Below are 22,744 nucleotides of genomic sequence, written 5' to 3'. Positions count from 1 at the left end.
TTAGGCGCCTTTCCTGCCTCCACGCTGCTTCTTCTTGGCTGCCTTGGTCAAGCTTTCAATCAGGCGCGTACCCTGCTTTTTGATCTCCTCCCGGCTGGGCACATAGCTGTGGTCAATGTCAGCAAAATCAAAGGCATCTGCAACAGAACAAACCCTCTTGCAGCAGGCTGGGAAAGCACACGGCACTGGGTGTTTTCCATTGATGAAGTGGGCTTGCCCACAAAATCTCATGACCTAATACCGTCGTTACTCTCTAAGGGTGCTACTTCTTGTTATTTAAGTCACCGACTAACACAGCCACCCTCTGACGGTGTGTCTTCATCACCCAGAAGATCAACCCCGTCAAGATCAACCTCCCTCTGTCAGAAAGGCCACGTAAGTCGACTGTAGATACATCAATTCTAGCTATGCAGTGGCCATAGCTGGAATTGTGTATCTGCAACCTACTTTAAGGTCTAGTTTAGACCTGACCTGAGACTGCTTTCCAGCTGTCACCTATGGGGGCGAAATTCCCAGCAGCGGTCTCAGTGTTAGGGCTTATGGCATCTTTGGTGGAGTGGCCATTGATAACGGTGCTGGAAGCTGTCCCAAACAGCTGGCTGGGATCCCCATTCTAACAACAGGTCCACAGTGCTCTCCCAGTGCCAAGACCTTCTTACCTCTAACAGCATCTTCTTCATCATCAAAAGAAATCTTCAGGTTCTGAGGCTCCTTCCTTGTGCTCTCCTCCAGGAAATTCCTAACTTTCACATAGGTCTGTAAAAAACACTTCAATTTGAGTATTGCACAGTTGGGGGAGGGGAGAGGAGAGAACTGAGACTGGGACAATGGAGACAGAGTGTGGCTACATTTCCAGCAGAAGAGGTAAGTTCCATCTCAAGGAGCCATACCCATGCTAGCTGTGATTAACCTAGTGTGCTAAACATGATAGCCACAGAGGCGTGAGCAGCTGGCCGGGAGCAGAGTCCTATCTTTGAGCTGGGGCAAGTACGCTGGGCAGCTAGCTTTCGCCTGTAGCCCAGGCAGATTCAGCTAACCTGAATGTAAAGCACCAGTACATTTGGCGAGCTTCTGGGTTCACAGTGGTGCAAGCCATTTGTGGGAGACAAAGTCTCGGCTTGCTAGATGTTGCTTCTTGACTTCCCTGCTTTGCACTGTTTTTACAGTCTGTTGCTCAGATGCTGTTTGGCAGGGGCTTGTACACACGTGAAATGAATGAAAGCTGAGGCCTTCTGCCGTGTGCCTGGGGGCTCCCTGCAAGTTAACAGTGCAGCCCCGTTAGCTGGGCAAAGTTTAGACCTTTCCAACCCACCAGCGCTACTGTGTTCTGGAGCCTCCTTCAGGCTCTAGGGAGAGGAGACATGCTGTCCGGGGCTTCTGTAGCAGTATGGCTCTCCTGCTGCCTGGGCCCAGCCTCAGGAGAAGGCTCAGGCCTGCCGGTGGGGAATAACACACCTCATTGTTCTCCTCCCTGCTGAAGTTGTAGGATGGGAGGTTGGTTGTGACCTTGGTCAAGTGCAGCAGCTTCGTCTCACAGAACTGCAGCTTGTCATAAAGATCACAGGTGTCCACACGAATGTCACCCTTGGGACAAGGAGACAAAGCCATAAAGCTGATGCCGCCTCCAGAGACTCCTTCCTGGGCCAGTGTCTGAGGTGGGGAAGGAGCCAGCAAGCACCAGGGAGGTTGAGGACAGGGCATGAGAGGCCCTGACAATTGAGGAATTGCCTGCCCAGTCCAGGTGCTGGGCAGAGGGGCATTTATAAAGTGCCTATCCCCACAGAGCTGGAGCCCCACTGGCTGGGAGGTGTTTAAATTAGCTTCTGCCTCCCAAAGCCTGTTGGACTCCTGCCCAAACAAAGAATGTGGCATTCACCACCCAACCGCAGCCACACACTGCGCCTTGCCATCCAGCGTCTGTCTCACACACACACACACACACACACACGCCCCTCCCAAGACCTTGCCCCTCTCCTGTTTGTTGGGGGGTGGGAGGGGAATGATTGCTCCTTTGGCCATGGCTGTGGACACTGCGATTCCATGGCCACACAACAGCTGCAGGATCGGCCACATGGCTGCCCTACAGAACGGCAGCCACTGAGGAAGCAAAGGAGGCCTCGTGCTTCAAAGAAACCCTTCAGAGTAAGGCCCAGACGTACCCAGATGCAGGGAGGTCTGCCTGCGTCTGCAGCCAGCCAGCAGGAAGCAGGCGCTCTGATAAGAGTCAGCTGCCATGTTCATCTCAGAGGGTTTCTATTCAGCCCTTCAGGGCGATGTCGGCTCTGCTTGCCCATATGTCCTCTGCTGACGCTAGCAGGCACACCAAAAGCTGGGCAGCGGCGGCAGAGCCAAAGCCAGGTGTTACAGAGGGAATGAGCAGTACAGGCAACCATCAGAGGGCCCATCTCTTGTGGCCACTCCCAGCTTCTGGCGCTCAGCGGCTAGGGGTCCCCAGGCAGGGGTGGCCAAGGCCTGTCCACTACGCACCATGGACCCATCCCCTTGCCTCTCTTCTTCCCCCAAGGCCTTGTCCCCGACCAAGCTGGGACCCCACCCAGGTAAGAGTGGCTGGGGAGCCTGGTCAGTTGTGGGGAGCCACAGACCAGCCAGCTATCTGGGGCAAGGAGGCCGGAGCAGTACCCAGCCTGCTCCCCACCGCGGATGGAGGGTCCACAGCCCTGTACAGAGGCCCAGGAGGTCTTACCATAGCCCAGGTGCAGCTCTTTGGCCCCCAAGGCCCCGTTCCCAGGCCAGAAGTCAGTTTTGGCCTTGGGAAAGGGAAAGCGTGTGCAACCTGTTTGGGCTGAGTGCCCAATGGGGTCTACAGGCCTTACACTGAGCCAGGTCTGGGAAGAGTGCAATGCTGGGCTAGGCAGGTGCTGGGCTTGTTCCCAGTGGGGGACTAATGTAAAAGGACACCAGTAGCCCTGGAAAGCAGGAGGGACAGGGCGGGCACACCAGAAGTGGCAATAGCATTAGGAAGGCTGCTGTAGCAGCAGGGGAGAGGGCCTGCAATGCATTGGCCGTATACCTCCTCTCTGGCAAGGACCAGGTGGCCGTGAGGTGGTGTCCTTGGGGCCAAGGCCATGTCTAAGCTTCAAAAGCAGGTGATGTGATGAGAAGAGGTGGGAGCAGAGGGGCACCGTGACAGCAAGGAGGGAATGCAGCGCACATACCTGGCCAGGCACGGTGATCCCACATAGGCGAATGAGGAGGTTGTCAACGCCATTCTCAAAGCAGAGCAGAAGCTCCTGATTCTTCAGCGTCTGGGTGTGCACCTGGTGGAGCCAGGCCTCTTCCTCCTCCAGTTTCTGCTTCAGTTCTTCCTCCAGTTTCCTAGAGCTAAAAGGTGCATGCAAGTATAAACACACGCAGGCACATGCACACAAATTCACACACCCGCCCTGGGGAGACTGTTATTCACGTGGATTATACTTATGGAAGTCCCATCAACACGGCATCTGGCTGCTCTTACCTGGCTTAGATAAATGCTGCTCCCAGCCTCTCCCAGACACTGCCCAGGCGTGTACACGCCCCGCTCCTGCAGCACAGCAAGGTCAAAAGGCAGGCATGGAGGAAATCTAACCAGTAGGCATTTTGCCTGGGACTCTGGAGCCTGCACTTGGTGGCAGCCTGGGCCATGGACTGCATCTTGCCAGGCCTGGCTTTGAGATGTTTCCAGGAGGGGTAAATTCCAGAAGTGAAAGTCTGAGCATACCCTGCTCCCTCCAAGAGCGACCTTGGCTCTGTACAGTTACGTGCAGTGGAACCTGTGGGTCTTGGACATGTACCAGCACCCTTTGCCCCACGTTTGCAAACAGCACATGGGATTCAAGGGGAATTAAACACACGACTGTGAAAGTACAGAGCAGGAAGCACAGTTGGGGGTGGTGGGGAGAGGGAGAGAGGACGGGAAAGATTTAGAGGACATCAGATGCCATCTTCACACTGGCCCAGGACACCGATAGACATGGGGCTGGCACCAACCAGGGTGGAAATGCACCCGAGGAGCCTGCACTGCAACCAGTGCCCTCCTGTCTGTAGCTAAGTCATCAGGGTGATACCCAGGAGCAGATGGTGCCAGCACAGAGTCCAGCAGCACCATGCAGAGGTAGATACCCACCTTATGGAGCTTGGGGTTTGGTGGAATTTCAGCTCGGCACGTTCCAGTTCCAACTCCTCCAACTCGGCCTCCAGCTTCTTGCGCTTCTGCTCACACTCCACTATCTGCTGTTGCAGGTTCTCCCCGGACTTCTGCTGGGCCAGGAACCTGCCTGCAATGTCCTGGCCAGGAAGGAGAAGGAAGAGGCAGAGGGATCAAAACAAAATGCATCAGACTGGGAGGAAGACGGCACCTGTGAGATCCCCACTCTGCTCACAGAGATGGTTTGGGGGCTCACTGGGGGGACTCTTCAGTGGGAGCCGGGCAGCATCAGGTTGTGGCCTTGGGGTTCCACCTCAAAGCCTCTTAGGTGTTTCAAGTGGCTTCTTCGTCCTTGTCTAAGGTCATCCCTGGCTTTTGGTGCCAGACATAATGGGCATAACCCTGAGCCCCAGACTCAGACACCAGCTCCAGCTCAGAGCTGAGACAGGAGCCCAGATCTGGCTCTTGGACGCTCCTAGCCATGGTCACATGTCCCAAGGGTCTTGTCCCCTCACAACATAGTGTCTGTTGCTGCTGTAACTGCAAATCAAAGTGCTTCAGTGAGCCGGAGCAGACGGAGTGGGGAGGAAGAGAAGCCGTCCCGCCACTCGGTGCGGTGGCAGAAGGGGGCTCAGAGAGCACCGCCCAGCACACAGGTGGCTGGAGGGAGTGGCCAGGGTGCCCTCAGCAGAGAGGCCTGTTTGAAGACAAGCTCTCAGCGCAGGGCGAGTCTGCTCGGAATGTGGGGGCCCTGCAGAGGCTCAGCATGGGCATAAGCATAGTCCCCCCAGGAGGAATATTGCATCTCCTTAGCACAGCCCCCTCAACTCCCAACAGACCCAGGACTGCGGAGGGGCTTCCCCCAGGACAGGATGGGGCTGTGGGCCGGGCCCAGGCGGAGCTGTCCACGCTGGGCGTGCTGCAAGGTCTCGTAGCACAAGGGTGCTGCTGAAAGCCGTTGAACCAAACTGTAAACCCTGCCTACGATGGCAACTACTTCAAGATGGGCATCCCACAGTCCCCAGCACCAGTACCTAGATCCACACAGGCCAGGAGCTTTCAACCTCCAGAACTGAGAACCCAGCATTGCCTCCCAAGGTGCAAAGCCCCCAGGCAGCAGAGTGCATTACCCAGAGGTGAGAGCACTGCACTGCACACTTTATCTTGTCCACCTCGGACACCACATGGGCCTGATACTCAATCTGGGCTTTGGAGGCCTCCAGCTTTGCACCTAAATGGAGGGAGGAAGCAGGAGAAAGAAGACCACCGTTAGTTCACTCTGCTGGGGGCGGGCTGGGCCGGGCAGCCACAGGAGGGAGTTGAACAGGGCTGGCGTGCAGGTGGCATGCAATGATGCCCAGCTGATGCCCAGGAGCTGGAGCAGCAGGAATGAAGGAGTCTATGGGCAAAGTGTAAACCAACCACTGAGTTTAGATAACCCTTGCTGCCAGACAGACATGCCCCACAGCCTCTCCTAACTGCCCCCAACATGCTGCAGAAGCACAGCAGGGGTCAATCCACCTGACCAAACATTAGAGGAGAAGAATTCCAATCCAAGTGTAACTGCCCCCAGGGGGACTTGAACCTGGGGCCTCTGGAGCTTAGGGCCGCTACAGCTGGAGCTAAAGGCCAGCTGCCTCTCAGCTTGGGCTGTAGAGGATACTATTTTCTCCTCTGTGACGTGATCTAGGTACTGCTACATGGGGCAGTTAACCACACCTAGGTCTGTGGGTTACGCAAGGACAAGCTGTCATTAGCTCATCATGCCCTTCTCTTAGCAAGGTCTGTCTCGCACATTAATGCCACACCTAAGGCAGGTCCCTCTTTCCTGTCCCCATGCAGGACCAAAGAAAAACATCTCTTCCCGGGGCCCAGGGGCAGCTCCCCAGGGAGTACTGACAACAGTATCAGAAGGATACTGCATCTCTGCTGAATCTGTATGGGGTTTCCTGGTTCTGTTTGCAAGCTAGGCTTAGACAGCACTCTGCAAGGGAAGTCTGGTCCTGCAGCCAGCCAGTTTAGCGTCCGGTGGAATAAGTTGTCTCTCTCTGCTCTAGGGAGCAGCCTGCTTCACCTCTCTCTGATTTTGGCTCCAGTGTGTTACTGTACTGGATTCTAAGGAATGAAGTTGTCCAACACGCTTCCAGCAGGAGTATTTCTGTTGTTTTATCTAACATCTCTGTGTGTTTAAAGAACATAACATTCCCACATAGTCATGCCCCACCAGAAGGCTTAAGTGGTGCATGGAACCGTGAGTTGGACTGAATTTCACCCCAGTGTGGGGTCAGCCTTGTCCCCACTGCCCTCCATAAAAGCAGGATCAGGTCACATGGAAGCAGAAGTCTCCCACCTAGAGTGGCCAGTCGTGAATGCTCATTGAGTGTGTTCTCTGGGAAAAGCCCCCAGGCAGAAGAGAAATAGCCACTGGCCATTCATATCCCCTGTTGGACACCAGGCTCTGGCAGCAGCCAGTGCCTATTGCCAGTGGACTTGGGATGCTGCCTGAGCCCTCAGCAGTAGGGCGGGTAGAGAGGGCAGTTGCACAGGGGCCTGGCACTTCAAAGAGCTGTAGCCAGACAGAATCCCGCCTGCTCTACTCCATCTTCAGAGCACAAAGGGCCAAAGGAAACAGCCCAGTCTTGGAATGCCTGAGAGCACAGATGCGCTAATCTCAAGCACAGTCTTTGATGCCTCAGAGCACAGATGGACTGTCTCATCATGACCCTGAATGGACCGAAACCAGACAACAAAAGACAAACAGCATAGCAGACGACCAGGGCATCAGGCTGCCCTTGGCTAGTACTGGTGATTGATACGCCTACACATCGTCGCAGGAGAGGAATCTCACGCCCATAAGAAAAAGAACGTCTAAATTATCTCCATCTCGCAGGTGTGAATTAAGTCCCTGAAACTCCCCTGTGAGAACTAGCGTCACAAGACGATCTAACGCAATTGGCATCTTTAAGATAAAGAACAGTGTACGCGACCCAAGGGGTATAAAGAAGGGTCTGGCAGCCCCCTCTAATTGAGCTCCAATTACCTATACCTGCCAGTCAGGAAGGTCTTTGCCTCCCGAGGTCCCAGGGGATGCCCTCCTTGTACTCTTCTTCCCGAGGGAGTGAGTGACAGATGCTGGCCACGCCAAGCCGGGTAATGCAGGGTGAGAATAAGACCTGCTATGTGTTTTGCTTTTGCACGCATTTAATAACAGATCTATGAATTAAAGTACTTTTGTTATATGCATATGTTATATGCTGCTTGTAACCTAAGAAGTGAAATGTAAGCCTTGTAACCATAAAAGTTAAGCTTTTGCCTATCAAATAAATAGTAACCGTTTAAGTTTTAATCTGACTCTTCCTGTTACTGTGCAAACCGAATGCAAATAAAAGAACCCAGCCAGTTTTCAGCTGTATTAGCATGGCCACTGGCGAGGTGTACTGAGAGCTGAGTGCTGAGTCGTGCCGCCGCCACAGGGCAGACTCTTGGGGCATCCATCAGCCTCCCTGGCTGCCCACTGCGAAGGGACTTCTCTGTCCTAGCAGCCAAAGACTCGGGTGATAAATCCTTGGGGCATCCGTCAGCCACCCCTGGCTGCCTGCTGCGAAGGGACTGTCTGTCCTAGCAGTTAAAGACTCGGATGAAGTGAGGGCACAAGTGGTATCTCACCCCCTGGCCATCGGCTAACAAGAGCCCTGGCCGCTGCTGCTACTTTGGCAGGGGTGGCAGGCGCAGCTCCAGGCCCCTTAGAACGGCCACAGTTGTGTTGCTCTGTCGCTCCCACGGCCCTTAGGGCCCAGAGGTGGGCCCAGTGCTGCCGTCTGAGCAGCAGTAAGAGCTGACTGCTCTAAGCCCCACCCCTTCCACACTTGTCCCCACCCCTTGCACACTGTCAGCAGGCTACACGTCAGCGCAGTTCCCAGAGTTACAAATGGCAAACCATGGTGTTACTGGGCTGCAGCTTCTCCCCATCAGCTGGTCCACAGCGAAGCAGCTCCCGGGAACTGGCCCTGGCCAAAATGCAACCTTACCTTTGAGTGAGTCACGTGATATCAGGCCTGGGAAATCCACATTCAGCTCCCGCCTGGCTTGCTGCAAGGGAGTTCGAAGCAACTGGATGAGTCACAGGAAAGCCTGGGAGGAGATGTGGCTCCTGGACCACACCAGTCCAACTAGCCTCAAGGCAGAGCCCACCCAGGAGGCTAATAATGACCTCGATATGTAGCACCTCTGAGCCATGGGTATCGCAAAGCACTTTATGCACTGAGGCCAGGTTCTGGTCCCCATCATGACAGTGTCTGTCTGCCTCTCAGTCTCTAACGCCTTTACGCTGTGTGGCAGTGCTGGGCTATTATCTCCATTGTACAGATGGGAGGCTGAGATGGGATCTCCATCCTTAGAGGTTTCTATGGCCAGGCTTGAAAAAGAGCTGCCTAGGATGATTTAGTTGGGGATGGGCCTGTTTTCAACAGAGGGTTGGACCTTCTGAGGTCTCTTCTAGGATTCTAGTATCTCCTGTGTAAGGCAGAAGATGGTCCTGCAATTATCATACAATGCTAGGACTCCTGGGTCCTATTCCCATATTTGCCACAGGCTCATGTTGTGACCTAGCACAAGCCGTTGCCCCATTCTATGCCTCAGTTTCCCCACCTGAAAAGCAGGGATAATGGACTGATCTGCCTCACAGGACTCTGAGAGGTTTTGTTCATTCTGTCTGGCCACGCTTGGCTGGAGGGAGTGATGGGAGCAAAGGACGACAGTAGCCCAGAGCCAGGCCTTGGGTTTCTGGCTCATCCAAGGAGCACCACTTCCAGCAGCAACCCCACTGGCTCAGAGGGGAGCAGCTGGAGTCAGAGCAAGAGATATGTTACCCACACTGCTGCTTGTGGAAAGGACTGTCCCACCCGAACACTGGCTGTGCTTAGCTCCTGAGAGCCCAGGAGACCCCAGCCCAAGGCTCTGCTGATGATCATCAGCTGCAGCCCCTCCCCAAGGCATCCTGTGCTAAGGGCAGTTAGGGTGGAGAAGGCCATCAATGTGCGTGGGCCAGCTCGCTCCGCTGGTTAGCGTAGGGAGCTAATAATGTTAAGGTTGTGGGGTTTTGCCCTATGCAGGCTTGTCTACAATTCTGGGGTCTTCCTCTGTCCCTACTAGGAAGGTGGTGGAGCACTGGAATGTGTTCCTTAGAGAGGTGGTGGATTCTCCATCCCAAGAGGTTTTTAAGACCCGGCTTGTCATAGTCATGGCTGGGATGATTTAGTTGGGGTTGGTCCTCTTTTGGACGGGGGAGGGGGGTTGAACTCGATGGCCTCCTGAGCTCTCTTCCAACCCAAGGATTCTATGATTCTCCTGCTAGGGCAGACTTCTCACTGGCGATCCCCGAGCCAGGCCCACAATGTGAGGTCACTGGCACCTCTTGCGCCCACAATTCCTGTAGACTCACCGCTCTCCTGTGCCGCTCACTTGCATCCTTGACCCGGATCCTGTCGATCTGTTTCCTTTGGAAGTTCAGGGAATTCTCCCTGAATTTTCTCTCTGCAATGAACTCAGTTTCCATATTGGTCATGTCAGCCTGGAGCGTGGCCCAGCCAGGGAAGGGAACAACAATCTCCTTGTCAGTAAAGTCCCTTCCACACCAAAGTACTGCACAAACGTCACCCACATGGCACAGCTGCAATGCAGCCATCCCCGGGGCAGAGGGTGGCAGCCAGCTAGCCCAAGGTGCAATGCACGGCAGTGGGTGGGAGGCAATTTTGGCCAATGGTGCCCTGGCAAGTCCCTACGTCCTACGACATGTGACCTGGGATTGCTAGTGCCGGTGCAGTGCAAACACGGCCAGAGCTTTTAACATCTTTTCCAAAAGCCTCCACAAAATAACCTCCCTGGGAGGCTGACCCAGCATGGTTGGAACCTGTTGGGGCACCTGGGGCAGTGGTGGCCTGCTGGGCACTAGAATCCCCAACTAAGTTTGTTCTGCTCTTTATGGCAAGACAATTAACCAGAGTAGGGGCCTAAGTCATTCCTGAATGGGGCAGCAGAAGCTACAGCCCTTGAGCCAGGACTGTTCCCAGCATCTGATTCCCGAGGAGGGGTTCTCACCTTGGCTGCTTCTGTCGTTTCGGTGGCATCCATGACCATCAGGCTCATGCCCTTCAGCTCCACCTGGTAGCCCTCTACCATGTGCTCAAGGACTTTCAGCTGCAAAGGGAGCTGGGCCAATTCCTAGGGCACGGAGACACAGAAAGACACCTCACTACCTCCGGGGCATGCTGGTGCCATAAAGCCCAGGGCTCCCACCCTCCCCAGTGAGAGGCAGCATAATAGAGAATGAGGGAACCATGTCTGGAACGCAGCAGCACCAACCCTGGGCCGGATTTTCTCCTGCATGGAGATCAGCTCAGTACAGGTGGGAGAGTGGGCATTGAATCCTGTGGGGCTGCACCCCAATTCAGAACTCTAAGCGTGCCAAGCTTCACCCCATCCCACTCTGCCTTCCCTGCTCCCATTACATCTCCTCTCTTCTGACATGGCCACTGTGTTGGCAGGGCAAACCAAGAGCCAAAGAGATTTTCAACTGGCACCACTCAGCTCCTGGGTACAGAGAACAGGGGGCTGGGGTGCTTTTAGCTCCCTGGAATGTAGGGATAACATTAGTAAATCAAGGCGGCACACAGAGCTGGGAACCAGAGATCGTTTAGCTCACAGAGTTAGTTGCGACACAAAACTACTCGTGAAGAGACAAAGCACAAGTAAAAAGAACAATTTCCGAACGTGAAGAAGTTGCAAACAATGATCTCTGCTCTGCATTGCTTGCTATGGCTTTTTCTGCAGTGTCTGTAAGCTATCAGCTTTGTCCTTGTGTACATGGAATAAACAATCATACACCGGTGGACCATGAGTGTCCCCTTGCGGATCAAAGCCCCGGTTTAAGATGCTGAAGACTGCTGAAGCTATCTTCACTTATGCCATTGGCTGTTGTTCCATCAAAATCAGGTGTATCAACTTCACCACCTTGGAAAGTGGTTGCCTTTCATTTTTGCAGAGCAAGCTGAAATATTTATGAACTGCTTTCACTGGTCTTTCTGAAGCTGTCAACTGGCTTGAAATAGATGAGCCTGAGCAACCAATGGATCATGGATAAAAGCAGATCCATACACCCGTACAAGCTGAACCTCTTTCATCCAGCACCCTTGGGATCTGACCAATGCTGAATGAGAGAATTTGCCACACCACAGGTCAATATTGTTTAGCACATTATAACACTTCCACAAGACATTTGGGGGTAAATTGCAGCTAAATAACAGCACAGAACACTGAGAGCCAGAACTGGTGGCTATCAACAAACTTTATGGGACCACGGGAAACTTGGCCACTCCCATTATAAGTGGTCATCCTGCTAACTAAAATCATGCTGGATTACGGACGTTGCTGGAGGAGAGAGTTCCGGATTAGAGAGGCTCAACCTGTAGCATTCCTTGAAATAGCATTCCTGTGACATTTTGTATTATTCTGAGCATATTATTTTAATAATTTTGTGGCGTCTTTGTTCAAACCTTGATTGAACACAGTAAAATAAGTTACTTTGAACTAGATGTATCATCAAATTCATTTGCTATGTTTGGGTAGCTGGGTTCACATGTTTCTATTTGCATTTGCTCAGGAACTTTTCTCATGCTTCAATTTCAAACTTCTCTGGCAGATTTGCTCCCAAATTCATTGTAGGTTTCATGCATTTGGATGGACTGAAGCAAATTCAGTATCATTAGCACATGAGATTGACCTTCCAAGACCAGACCCTTGAAAAACACACTATACTGTTTTTAGGACTTCCCAACCTAGTTCAGTAATAAGAGGGAGTTGAACTTTTCCATTTGAACTTGGAGCTGTAATTTCAGGATCATTTACAGCATCCTGTAGTCATCACCATCATCATCAACAACCATGGGCTTAGTGCCCGTTGGTGTCCGATGCCTCCCTTACTATTTCCTTCCATCTTTCACCGACCAGTGCAGAGTGGCTTAGTTTCTGTAGACTAGCTCCATACCTATCTACTAGATCATCTATCCATTCTCTGTGGGGTTTGCCTCTCCTATTTGAACCATCCATTATGCCGAATACCAGAGTCTTGATTGTTCATTTGTTGCTTATTCTGCAAATATGCCAAAATAGCTGTAACTTCCATTGTATAACCTTCTGCAGCAGGTTCTCTTTCAGCGGTATCTTCCTACATAATTCCTCATTGGTGACCTTCTGCATCCATCCTATTCTCAGGATCTTTCTATAACAACTCTTCTCGAATGCCAATATTCTTCTCTTCGAATCTTTCATTATCACCCAGGTCTCACATCCGTACAACATGCTGCTGAATACACAAGTTTTCAAGATGTTAAGCTTCATTCCTAAGCTAATCGCTTTGCTTTTCCAGATCTTATCCATCGCCTTCAAACTCGCTCTTGCTTTCACTCTTCCAGTCGCTATTTCCTTCTTACAGTTTAGATCATACGTTATGTTGCTCCCCAGATATGTGAACTTCTCTACGTTCTCTAGTTCCATCCCATCTACACTGATCTTCCTTTCTATTTCCTTATCTGCAAATACCATCGTTTTGTTTTATCAATGTTCATAATCAGCCCATACCATTTCCCTTCCTCATTCAACACCTTTACCGTCTCACTAGCTTCTCTTCATCTTCTTCAGTGATAACTGTATCATCTGTGAACCTCAAGCTGTTAACTCTTTTCCCGTGCACAGATATCCCTTCTACCTCTTCTCTGATCTTGTCCATCTCTCTCTCTCTAGATGCGTGATGAAGATACTCGGCGATATCGGATTTCTTTGTCTTGTAAGTTTCCTGCCATGGTGAAAGGTTGCAGACAGTCTGTCTCTCCGAGCCTTCAGGCAGCTCCTCCAGGCACTCTGGGGGCCGGGGCCAACCCATGACCTCTCACCCCTGAGCCAGGAGAAGAGAGAAAGAAGCCAAGGAGGACCCAGGCACTCCCTGTCCCCCAGGTCTGGCCCAGGGCCCAAGGACGGAGAGGCAAGGGGTAACTCAGTCCCAGTTGGCTGCTGCTCCAGCCCAGCTTTCTCTGGGCCGCTGCCTACTTTCCTGTCTCCTTCAGGCGGGGTATGGCCCCAGCCTTTGGTCTACACATTAGTCGAGGGCTTCAGCTAAGGTGGGAGGGATGCTTCCCAGTTCCTCCTCACAGTCCAGCATACCCCCGGCTCAGCCACAGGGTCTGGCGTACCCCCAGTCCCTCTGTAGAGTCCAGTGTGCCCCTTTAGCTGGGGGCAGGGACTCGCGGGATAGTCCAGCCCAGTCCCTGTCCGCCAACTCCCCGTTGCTGTGCTAGGTGGCTACAGCCTGTCTACCATCATGCAGCCAGTTTCTCCTCCACACGGCCCCCTCCACCCTGCCCCATTTCTGAGGGCTGCATTTGCCAGGGCTCCATGCCCAGCAGCTATGAGGGGCAAAACCTTCTCAGCTCAGTGCAGCTCTCCCACTGCTCTGCCTATAACAAGGGTCGGAGTGTGCCGGGAGGCCATTTTCCTGTTCTTTTTATGTAGCCCTCGGGCTCCTCCACAGCCAGAGCCTCTGACAAGAAGGGGGGCCCCAGACGTGGTGGGCCTGGCCCAGAGGCTGCCCAAGACCAGGCGAAGGAAACTGAGGTATCTGGCCTGGCCTCCCCTTTGCCAAACAAGCACATGCAACGAGGCACAGGACAGGTAAAAGAGCAGTGCCCATCGGAAGGCCCTGGGAGGCAGCGCCTGCGGAATGGCCACTGGCTGTCCCTGTCCCTCAGGTCTCCTTCTCGAGTGCAGGCTGGGGCTCCCAAGCCCGTGGGCAGTGAAGAAGAGGGAAAGCTGCCTGCAGAGGGAGAGATGCACAGACAGGGTCTCATCTGGGCCCTCGCAGTTCCCCCTCTCAAGAAGAAGAGGCCAGAGCTTGGCACAGGACAGGAGAGATCTTCCCACCCTTGAAGACCGAGAGTCAGCTGAAACCAAGGGCGACCCTGCAGCCCGCAGCGTCCCCTGCAGATTCAAGAGAACAATCGGGGCTGGGCCTGCCACAAACATTAGATCATGTCACAGTGAGACTCTGCTGCTGTTATTTGATTATTTCTCCCTCTTCACCCCTGCCAGCCCCCTCCAAATAAATCAGCTGTCTCTGCCCCTGCAGGTGGTGCGAACAGGACAGGACTGGAGCTGGGACTCTCACCAGGGGGCTTCAAAATACACGCCCTGCTTTGATGCCTTCTCTGTGAAGTGTTCTCCCCTGGACCACTGCCCCCCAGCTGCATCTGGTCCCTTTGTGCCCACCAGGCTGTAAAGCCCACTGGCTTTCTCATGGCAGCATCGCCCTGCCTGGGCTTTGCAAGAACATACACTACAGTTTCCTTGCCACCACACTGCATGGCCTGCCACTGTGCAGCTCGGCAGAGACTGCCCACTGCAGATTCTTCACTACAGCTCGGCGTGGACTGTCCCTGCACACTGCAGATTCATCACTGCACACTGCAGATTCCTCTCTACATCACTGCATAGATCGTCCCTGCACCCTGCAGATTCCTCACTACATCACTGCATAGACTGTCACTGCACACTGCAGATTCCTCTCTACATCACTGCATAGACCGTCACTGCACACTGCAGATTCCCACCACAGCACTGACTGACTGGACTGTCGATGCACACTGCAGATGCCTGACTGCAGCAAACTGAACCCGAGGGGTGTCTGCTTTTACCAATGCCAACTGGTAACATGCGTTCCTTGCCTGTTCTTTTCTTGAACAAGACACTGTTTACGCCAATATACTGCAGGACTTCCCAGGCTCTGCATGTCTGATGCCTTTTAAAGCAAAGAGCCCCTTCAGCAGATAAGCATGTTGTGCTCTGGCAGGATTACATTCCTCAGCCCTCACGCGCTCAATCCAGAATGAAAATTCATCAGCAGGTTGTGGCTTTTCCAGACACACTGCACCCATGTTATTGTTTTGACAGCCCCAGCTCGTGTGCTACTGGGGAGGGACCTATATGGACGATAGGCATCTTCTCCAAAGAGAGGGTTGCCACCAGTTGGCCCTCTCAATTTTTTCCATCAAGGTGCAGAATAAATTTTGTCATCTGCACCAAGGCACCTGGGTATGAGCACCACCAGTAGAAACACCTGCTGTGGGTGCCCATTAGACAGGCTGTTTTTTCTGCCGGGCAGAGGTGGCACCCCCTAGTGTAAGGAAGGCGCCAGTGCAGCCACTGCGGCTGCTGCCAGGCTCCTTGCAGTTCTTGTGGTGCATGGGGCTCGGGGCAGAACCTTGCAGGAGAGAGGCAGAGGAGGGCCCTGGAGGGAAGAGGTGGGACGGTGGTGGAAGAGGCGGTGAGGGGCTGGGCCCTGGGGGCAGGAGGCTGGGAGTCTGGGGCTGGGTTACCCTACAAAGGGCAAACGCGGGGCTTGCAGCGGGCAGCTGCCTGACGTAGCAGGGCCTGTGGCTCCCAGGGGTAAGGCCGCGTGCAGGAGACAGGAGCTGGCCTTGGGGAGGTGATTCCAGGCTGCGGCTGGCCTGAGCCAAGACTCGGGATCCAACCGCCCAGGAGCTGGCAGCTGAAAACGGTGACTCGTTTATCCTGAGCCCCAGAGCCGGCCCGGGCGCTGTGCAGCCAGTGGCTGGTCACTAATGCACCTGGCGCTACCCTGAGTGACCCCTTCTGGCCAACGCCTGCAACTGCTGCTTCGTGCCACTCCCCAGTCTGGGGCCCAGCCCCAGCCCACAACCGCTTGGCTCTAAAGCAACAAATCAGCGCCTGGTCGTGCCCACAGCAGGGTGATGGCTGCGGCCCGATGCTGCCGTTGTGCCTGGTAGCCTACGACGGCCTGGCGAACTCATGGGAGAGGCAGGCTCACATCCTTCAGAAAATCCACCATCTTCAGGTACAGGTAATAAATCTTTTCCCCAGTCCTGATTTTCACCAGCATTTTCTCTATGTTGTTCTCCAGCTGACGGATCACCTGCAAGAGAGGAGGCTGGGCTGTCTGGGACATGCAAAGGGGCTGGGCTGGCCGGGGCGTCAGAGCCCTCGGGGTGAGGAGAGCCCAGCAGCTTGGTGCACCACTGAGACATCTAGTTACGTAGGGTTCCAGGCTGCATTGCCCTGAGCCCAGCATCCTCCCCATTCCATGCCATCGGCTGCGTGAGCAGCTCTCTTCTGGGCAGTACGGGGCAGGTGGGACGCTGCTCATGCATCCCACCTGGGGGGGCATGGGAGGCCGGCTGCTGCTGCTGCTGCTGGACAGAGCAGGGCGCCAGCTTGCAAACTCCTGGGCAATGAGCCAGGCAATGGGGTTTCAGGGCTGTGACCCACTGCTCCGGCCCAGTGGCTGGTTGGTTTTTACTGGGCCCAGTTCTCATTCTCTGAGGCCCCTCCTGGCACAAGAGGTGTAGCGGAAGAGGTGAGGCTGGGTTCTGGAGGCAGGGAAGGTCTGGGGTCACTCCAGGGCCACCGCTCTAGAATTGGAGATAGATGCCCAAGGGGGTCCCTCATCCGGCTGCTGCAGCTGGAATGAGGCCCCTGCGTGCAGAAGTCCCAGTGGGCCCAGAGGTGCAGGAGTGGGTCTGAGTGCCCTTGCAAAATGGAAGGGACCCGGGGACTGGCCAGAGCTGAACCCCACCCAAAAAGAGTCTTATCTAGGGCTGGCTCCAGGGTGCCCAGGCCCCTGCAGATCCGACGGAAGTCAGTCGGAGCAGCAAGTGCTCAGCCCTTCCTAGGACCTGGCCCCTTGCTGTCACCACAGATCCGTGGCACGCACAGTCTTCGGCTGGAGCTGTCACCTGCAGCTGCATCTGGCCCTGTCTGTCAGCCCCCTCCATGTCCACCAGGTGTTGTAGCTTCCTCTGCAGCCCCTCCAGCAGCTGCCCCCGCCTCGTCACCTCGTACAGCAGCACGTTGTGCAGGTTCATCCTCTCAAAGATGGAGTTCTGCAGCGTCTCTCGAGCAGCCTGCAAGGGGCACAGTGGCACCCGGGGGCGCTGGCTGGGCTCCCCCATGAGCAGCCTGCAGAGGGCATGGTCCCCAGGGAGCTTCTGAACCAGCAACTCTCAGCCAGCCCAGAGGCAGCCCTGCAGCAGAGACCCCAAAGTTGGTGAGCCAGGGAGGAGGGGATGGCTGTAGTGGATGCTGCTTGTGCATGGCAGTGGCTGGCAGCAGGGAAAACCTGGGGTGGGTGTCACCTGGAGTGCCACAGGGCGCTGGCTGGGAAAGGGGTGGGATCTCTCCCTGGAGCTGGTGGGAGCTGCAGCACCACCCCTGCTGAGGAGCCGGCTCTTTGCAGAATGCAGAGCTGGGTCTGCAAGTCAGTGGAAGAGCCGGATGTTCTGATCCCAGCCAAACCTGGAAATCAGGGCGCATGCCTGTGCCTACAGCACTCCCTGGGCTCAGGGCCCAGGGGAAACTGAGCCCCTGGGGCTGCAAGTGATCCCGATCTCGGGCTGGGCCAGGCATGCCCTGACTGACCCGAAGCCCTTTAACCTCTGGCATGTTCTGGCTGCGGCTGGAAGGGGAGTTCCCTGGCTCCGGTGAGGTGAGGACAGTGCTACACACTGAGGGGCCTTTGAACTGATAGGAGCTAGTGGGCATGACAAGACCACATCGCATCACTTGGGAGCCACATACGCCTTCCTGGGGTCTCTGGGCTGCATATTGCCACCGGTCAGCTGTTCTCTGTGACAAGAGCTCCAAAAACAAAGGCCCTGTCCACTGAGCTAGAGGAGAATCTCCAGGAGCTGTTCACAGTGTAGGGTCTATGGCACACAGGAGGGCAGTTCTCATTGTATCCAACACAGGGAGGTGTGATGTGCACCCCCCCCCAGCCCACTTCCCAGCTCACTACAATACAGACCCTGCAGCTTTGTTGTCATAGCCCACAAAGGGACAATTTCTTGTCACACTCCCTCACCTCACCCCCCCCCACCGCCCGACTTTGCTGCTGGAGAGACGCTGGGTGCCAGTTACCTCCACGGTGCTCTGAGCTAAACGCATCTTCAGCTGCTTCTGCTCCCAGCAGGCCTGGGAAATCGTCACCTGGTCATACTGCGGGCAGGAAAGGAGCAGAGAGAAACTTGTGCTCAGAGCTGTTGGGTGCAGGGGTGACCCCTCCCAGCCCCCAGCCAGGGGAGCACCCTCCTGAGGCACTGGCTGAAGCTGGGCAGGGGCGGGTGCAGGCGACTACAGATGGCTGCTGCCCTGAGCCGGCTGCACCCTGCCTTTTAGAGGAGCTGCACTTCCCTGCTCCAGGGCTCCCAGCATCTCTGGGCTCATGCTGGGTCTGTGCGCCCCAGGTGGCTCATGCTAGGCAGGTGGACAGGTGCCCTAACCTTGGCCAGCGTGGTTTGCCCAGGGTCTCCCATCACATGAGAGTGGCAGGGCTGGGAGCAGGACTCAGACTGCTAGGCATGACTGCCTCCGCTAACCAGCCCTCTGCTGATTGGCAGGCTGGTTCCCAATGGCCAAGAGCCAGAGCTGCTTGGGGAGGGGATGGTCAGTTCCAGGAGAAAACAGCCCTGCCCCAGGGAGCCAGTGGAGCAGCTCAGCCCCTGGCACCACGCAGGGGTCACTGAGTGGAAGAGGGGCCCTGGAGGGCAGCAGAAGGTGCTAGGGGGCCGATGGAGAGCAGGGCAGGGCCCCCCACGGGGGAGCAGGCTGCCAGTGCTGGGGAGCACAGCCAGGGAAGCAAGAGACATGGGCAAGAGGGGTTAGCAGCAGCCCTAGCTGGGCAGTGAGGCTGCAAGGGAGAGGCAGCCAAGGCTGGGCGCCCAGCTCGGGGGGCAGCTGGGGTGGGGTGGGAAGCAGGGGGTGCGCAGCTGGGTGGTGGGTGAGGAGGAAGGGAGTCGGGGCAGGCAACAGGAGCAGTGCTGAGGGGGATTTCCTCTGGGCTCCTCCGGCCCTGCGAGCGGCAGGGGAATCCCCTCAGCCCTGCGCAGTGCCGGTGGCCCTCGTGTGGGCGCTGCTGTGGGCACTGGGGCCGAGGGGTGGGGGCAGCATCACAGCCCCTGCCGCCACTGCGCCAGGTCCTCACCTCCTGGCAACAGGGGCCACAGGCTGTGGGCCTGGGCCTCAAGCAGAGCAAGGCAACGGCCGGCTGCCCAGCCACGGCCGTCTGACTGATTGTGCTACCCCTGCAACCCTGGCATGGCCCAGGACCTGGGCTCTGGACACTGCACAGGCCCGGGACAATGGGCCCTGCCCCACAGCGCTTACAGTCTGTCCATAACATCTCCCACCCAGCCCCTGGGCCCTGGGTTCCCTGCTGCTCCGGCTGCTTTTGAAACCACTGAGTGCAGCACTTCGGACTATGGATGGGGGGTGGGCACAAACAGTGAGGGAAGCGCTGGGGTCCGGTGCCCCACAGACGGTAAGGGACGTGCCGGGGTCCTGTGCCCCACAGATGTGCTGGGGTCCTATGCATTGTGATGTTTCCCTCTGCAGTAACGTGGCTGAGCGGCAGCTGCAGTGATTGGAACGGCCGCATAGCACAGCAGAGCGTCCCCAGCAGCTGGTTGCCACTAGCTACCCAGTTGCTGGACTGCTGGCAGTGAGGGGCCAGGGCACTGGGGCTCTGCAGCCCTGTGGGAACCCTGCATGCGCCCCTGGGGATGGGGTGAGAAACGCCCGGCTGCCGGCCTGGCCTGATCACTGCCAGCCTGGGGGTTACTGGCCTGGCCTGGGCGGCAGGGAGAAGCCAGGTGCTAGCAGCCAGGTGGGCGCGGTACCTTCTGAGCCAGGCCCAGGGCACACAGCTTGTCGTGCACGGTCCCGCGCAGGAAGCCGATGAGCCCTTTGTTCTGACTGAGCTTCTCCTCCGTCGACTGCGCAAACAGCTTCTTGCTTTGTTCTGGAGGCGCAGGGGGATTTCCGTCACCGGCCCAGCCCCATGGTGCGCCTGGCTCTGCACTCACCAGCCGAGCACTGGGGGCCCTGGCACAGCCCTGGTGCGACCACCTGAGACTCTGGCTCCACATTTACCACCAGGGTAGGGAAACTCTGGAGACATCACTGGGGGTTTCCATTGTGGGGGACAAGATCCGCACCCCCAACCAGCCCTGTGCTCCCACAGTCTGACCCCCCCGCAGCAGCCTCTCTCCGCAGCCCGTGGGCAGGTGACTCCCACGCAGGGTGCCCCCAGGTCGCTGCTGTCATGGAGGGCCAGGCCAGCAGCCTCTCCGGGGGGATGTGCAGGGCCCAGGCGCCCCTCTGCTGAGGGGCTCTATGGCACGTGCCCATAGCTGGCAGGCAGCCAGCATCTGGATGCATATTTCTAAAGGCTCACAGCACCCCTCGGGCATCGGGTGGGGCTTGGTGGTCACTAGAGCTCCTTGCCCACTGTCTCTTCTAGCCCATCAGTACCAGCGGGGCTCCCTTCTGCCCCACCCCGCTGGAACCTCTCTAGATCCTGCTGCAAACCCAACCGCCCCCTGGCCGGCCTGGCTGCCTGGAGTGGCTCCGGGCTCCGGGCAGCTCCAGGGGCTCAGGCAGGCAGTTCGCTCCAGCCTCGCAGCACCTGGCCGAGACACAGGGCATCACCTTGCAGCGAGATGATGGCTCGCAGCTCCCGAATCTGCTGCTTGACGTCTCTCTTCCTCTGGAACTTCATGGTGGCTGAGTGTCGCGCCAAGGCCGGCGTTGGCTCCCTGCCTGGACACCCTCTGGCTGCCTCCTCCCACCGGCAGCGAGCGCTGCCTTTGGAACCCCCTTCCGGCAGTCCTGGGCCTGTGACATCGCAGAGACGCCTTTGTGAGGCGGCCGCGCATCCCGGGGTTCTCCGGGGCGGCAGTTGGGGGCGGGTTCCCGCCCTGCGCTGGCCCAGCCGACCTCGCTAGCACTACCCGCAACTACCACCCACGGGTCCGTGGCCAAGGCAGTTGGTCAGGTCGGTGGAGCACAGGCCCAGGGTTGCAGTTCCACCCAGCACGACGGACCATCTCCTCCTGCTCTCCTCAGCTGGCCCCTCCGGCGACGTCTCCTCCAGACACCATTACGCGCAGGCTTTGTGGGAGGCTCCTTCCCGTAGGCCCAACCTCCTCCCCTTGGAGGCTCTGCCACCACTGGGCAGTGCCCCAGGGTCTGCTGGTGAAAGGCGCTGCTCAGTAAGGTGACCCCGGGGCAGCCTGGCTGCGGGCCCAGCACCTGTGCAATAGCTCTGTCCTGCCGCACCTGCCTGGCCCTGTGAATGGGCTCCCAAGGCCCCTCCCTGCCCAGGCCCCAGGAGTCAGGCAGCTGGGGCTGGGCTCAGAGCATAAAGTCAAAACACCCTGCCCTGCACCCAGGCACTCGTGCACCTTGACTTGGGTATCCCAACCCTTGCCCCATCGCCACCCTTCCCACCCCATGCCCTTCCAGTCCCACTGCCACCTCCAGCCCAGGCCTTGGCTCCTTCCCCATCCCCAATCCAGCCCGACTCTCTGGCCTGGGAGCCAGGACTTCAGGTTCTATTCCCAGCTCCGAGATGGCACCTGGGGGACCCCTAGGCTCCTGCCTGGCCTGTGACTGGCTCCAGTGCCGTGCCGTGCCTCACTTTCCCAGCTGTGACACATGGGCACCAGTACCCACTGCAGGAGCTGGATGAAAAGCCCCCTAGGACTCCCGAGAACAAGAGCCGTGGGTGCATCCTGCAGGCCACCCCTCAGTCACAGAGCCCAAGCCCACATCTGTCCCTGCCACGGGGAAAGGTTGCTCCTAACAGGTACATGAATGGTCTGGTTCCCCCTCAGCAGGCTGGAGAGCCTGGCTCACCAGGTGGAACCAGCTCCACCCTCTGCAGGGGCGGAGTTCACAGCTCAGTTGCACCCCGACTCCTCTGCAGCCCTGCACGTGCCATGTGTGCTGTGGGGCCCAGCAAACAGCCCTGGGAGTGCCAGTGGGGACCAGGATGGAACTCCGCCCCATGGGCACATCACCAGGGGACTTGGGGGCTCACAGCATCAGCCAGCAGCGGAGAGGTGCTTTGGAGACTCATGGAAATGGGTCATCAGGTCCCCCTGCCTCCCAGGCAATGGCACGGCCAGTCCAGCCTTGCCCGCCCCGGTCAAACAGTCCACCACGATTCCACAGCTGCCTGCGCTTGTCCACTGGCTCTGGCACCTAGTGCTGAGCTACAGGGTCAGCCCGAGACCATAGCCCAGAGCCCGGCCTGCAGCAACTGCTCAGAGCAAAGCTGGTCCTTGGGGCAGGGTTCTGCTCTCCAGGGCTGGGCGGCAGCTGCATGGCCCATGGCAACTGGCTAGCTGCACCTGGCCCTCCTGAGCACATGCACAGCCATGGCCCCGGCTGGGGCCCTCACCCAGCCACACTGCCTTCAGCAGGGAGCCAGGGGCCCAAAGCTGTCAGGTCCCAAGTGTCAGCGTTGAGTCTCACTTTCTGTGTGTTCTCTCCATAGTCACTGCCATGGGTGGTAGGGAGCCATTCCTCACTGTTCCAGCAGAATGGCCTGATGGGGAGACACCTGAATCCTGAAGGGCCCAGCCCCTGTTCAGAGAGACAGATCCTGGTTTCAGGCTAATGTCTCCAGCTCCAGCATGGTGGCTGGCTAGATATATATACACAACTCAGTTGGTTCGA

General features: G+C 56.7%; 1 protein-coding gene across 1 annotated transcript; it reads right to left on the bottom strand.

Moving 5' to 3' along the window:
* Nucleotides 1-20,780, bottom strand: CCDC183 (coiled-coil domain containing 183). The gene is made up of 14 exons (XM_075015851.1): nt 20,711-20,780; nt 19,900-20,021; nt 18,143-18,220; nt 16,963-17,130; nt 16,038-16,142; nt 10,241-10,363; nt 9,585-9,713; nt 8,173-8,233; nt 5,275-5,375; nt 4,124-4,284; nt 3,177-3,342; nt 1,456-1,584; nt 660-756; nt 1-137 (listed from the first exon to the last, which is right to left on the bottom strand). The coding sequence occupies exons 1-14, from the start codon at nt 20,778-20,780 to the stop codon at nt 1-3; spliced, it is 1,647 nt and encodes a 548-aa protein (XP_074871952.1).
* Between the last annotated feature and the right edge of the window lie 1,964 nt (nt 20,781-22,744).

Source organism: Carettochelys insculpta, chromosome 21 (assembly GCF_033958435.1).
Source record: "Carettochelys insculpta isolate YL-2023 chromosome 21, ASM3395843v1, whole genome shotgun sequence".
In the NCBI taxonomy this organism is placed as follows: Eukaryota; Metazoa; Chordata; order Testudines; family Carettochelyidae; genus Carettochelys; species Carettochelys insculpta.
The sequence above is the reverse complement of the archived record's forward strand: the minus strand, read 5'-3'. Positions and strand labels throughout refer to the sequence as shown.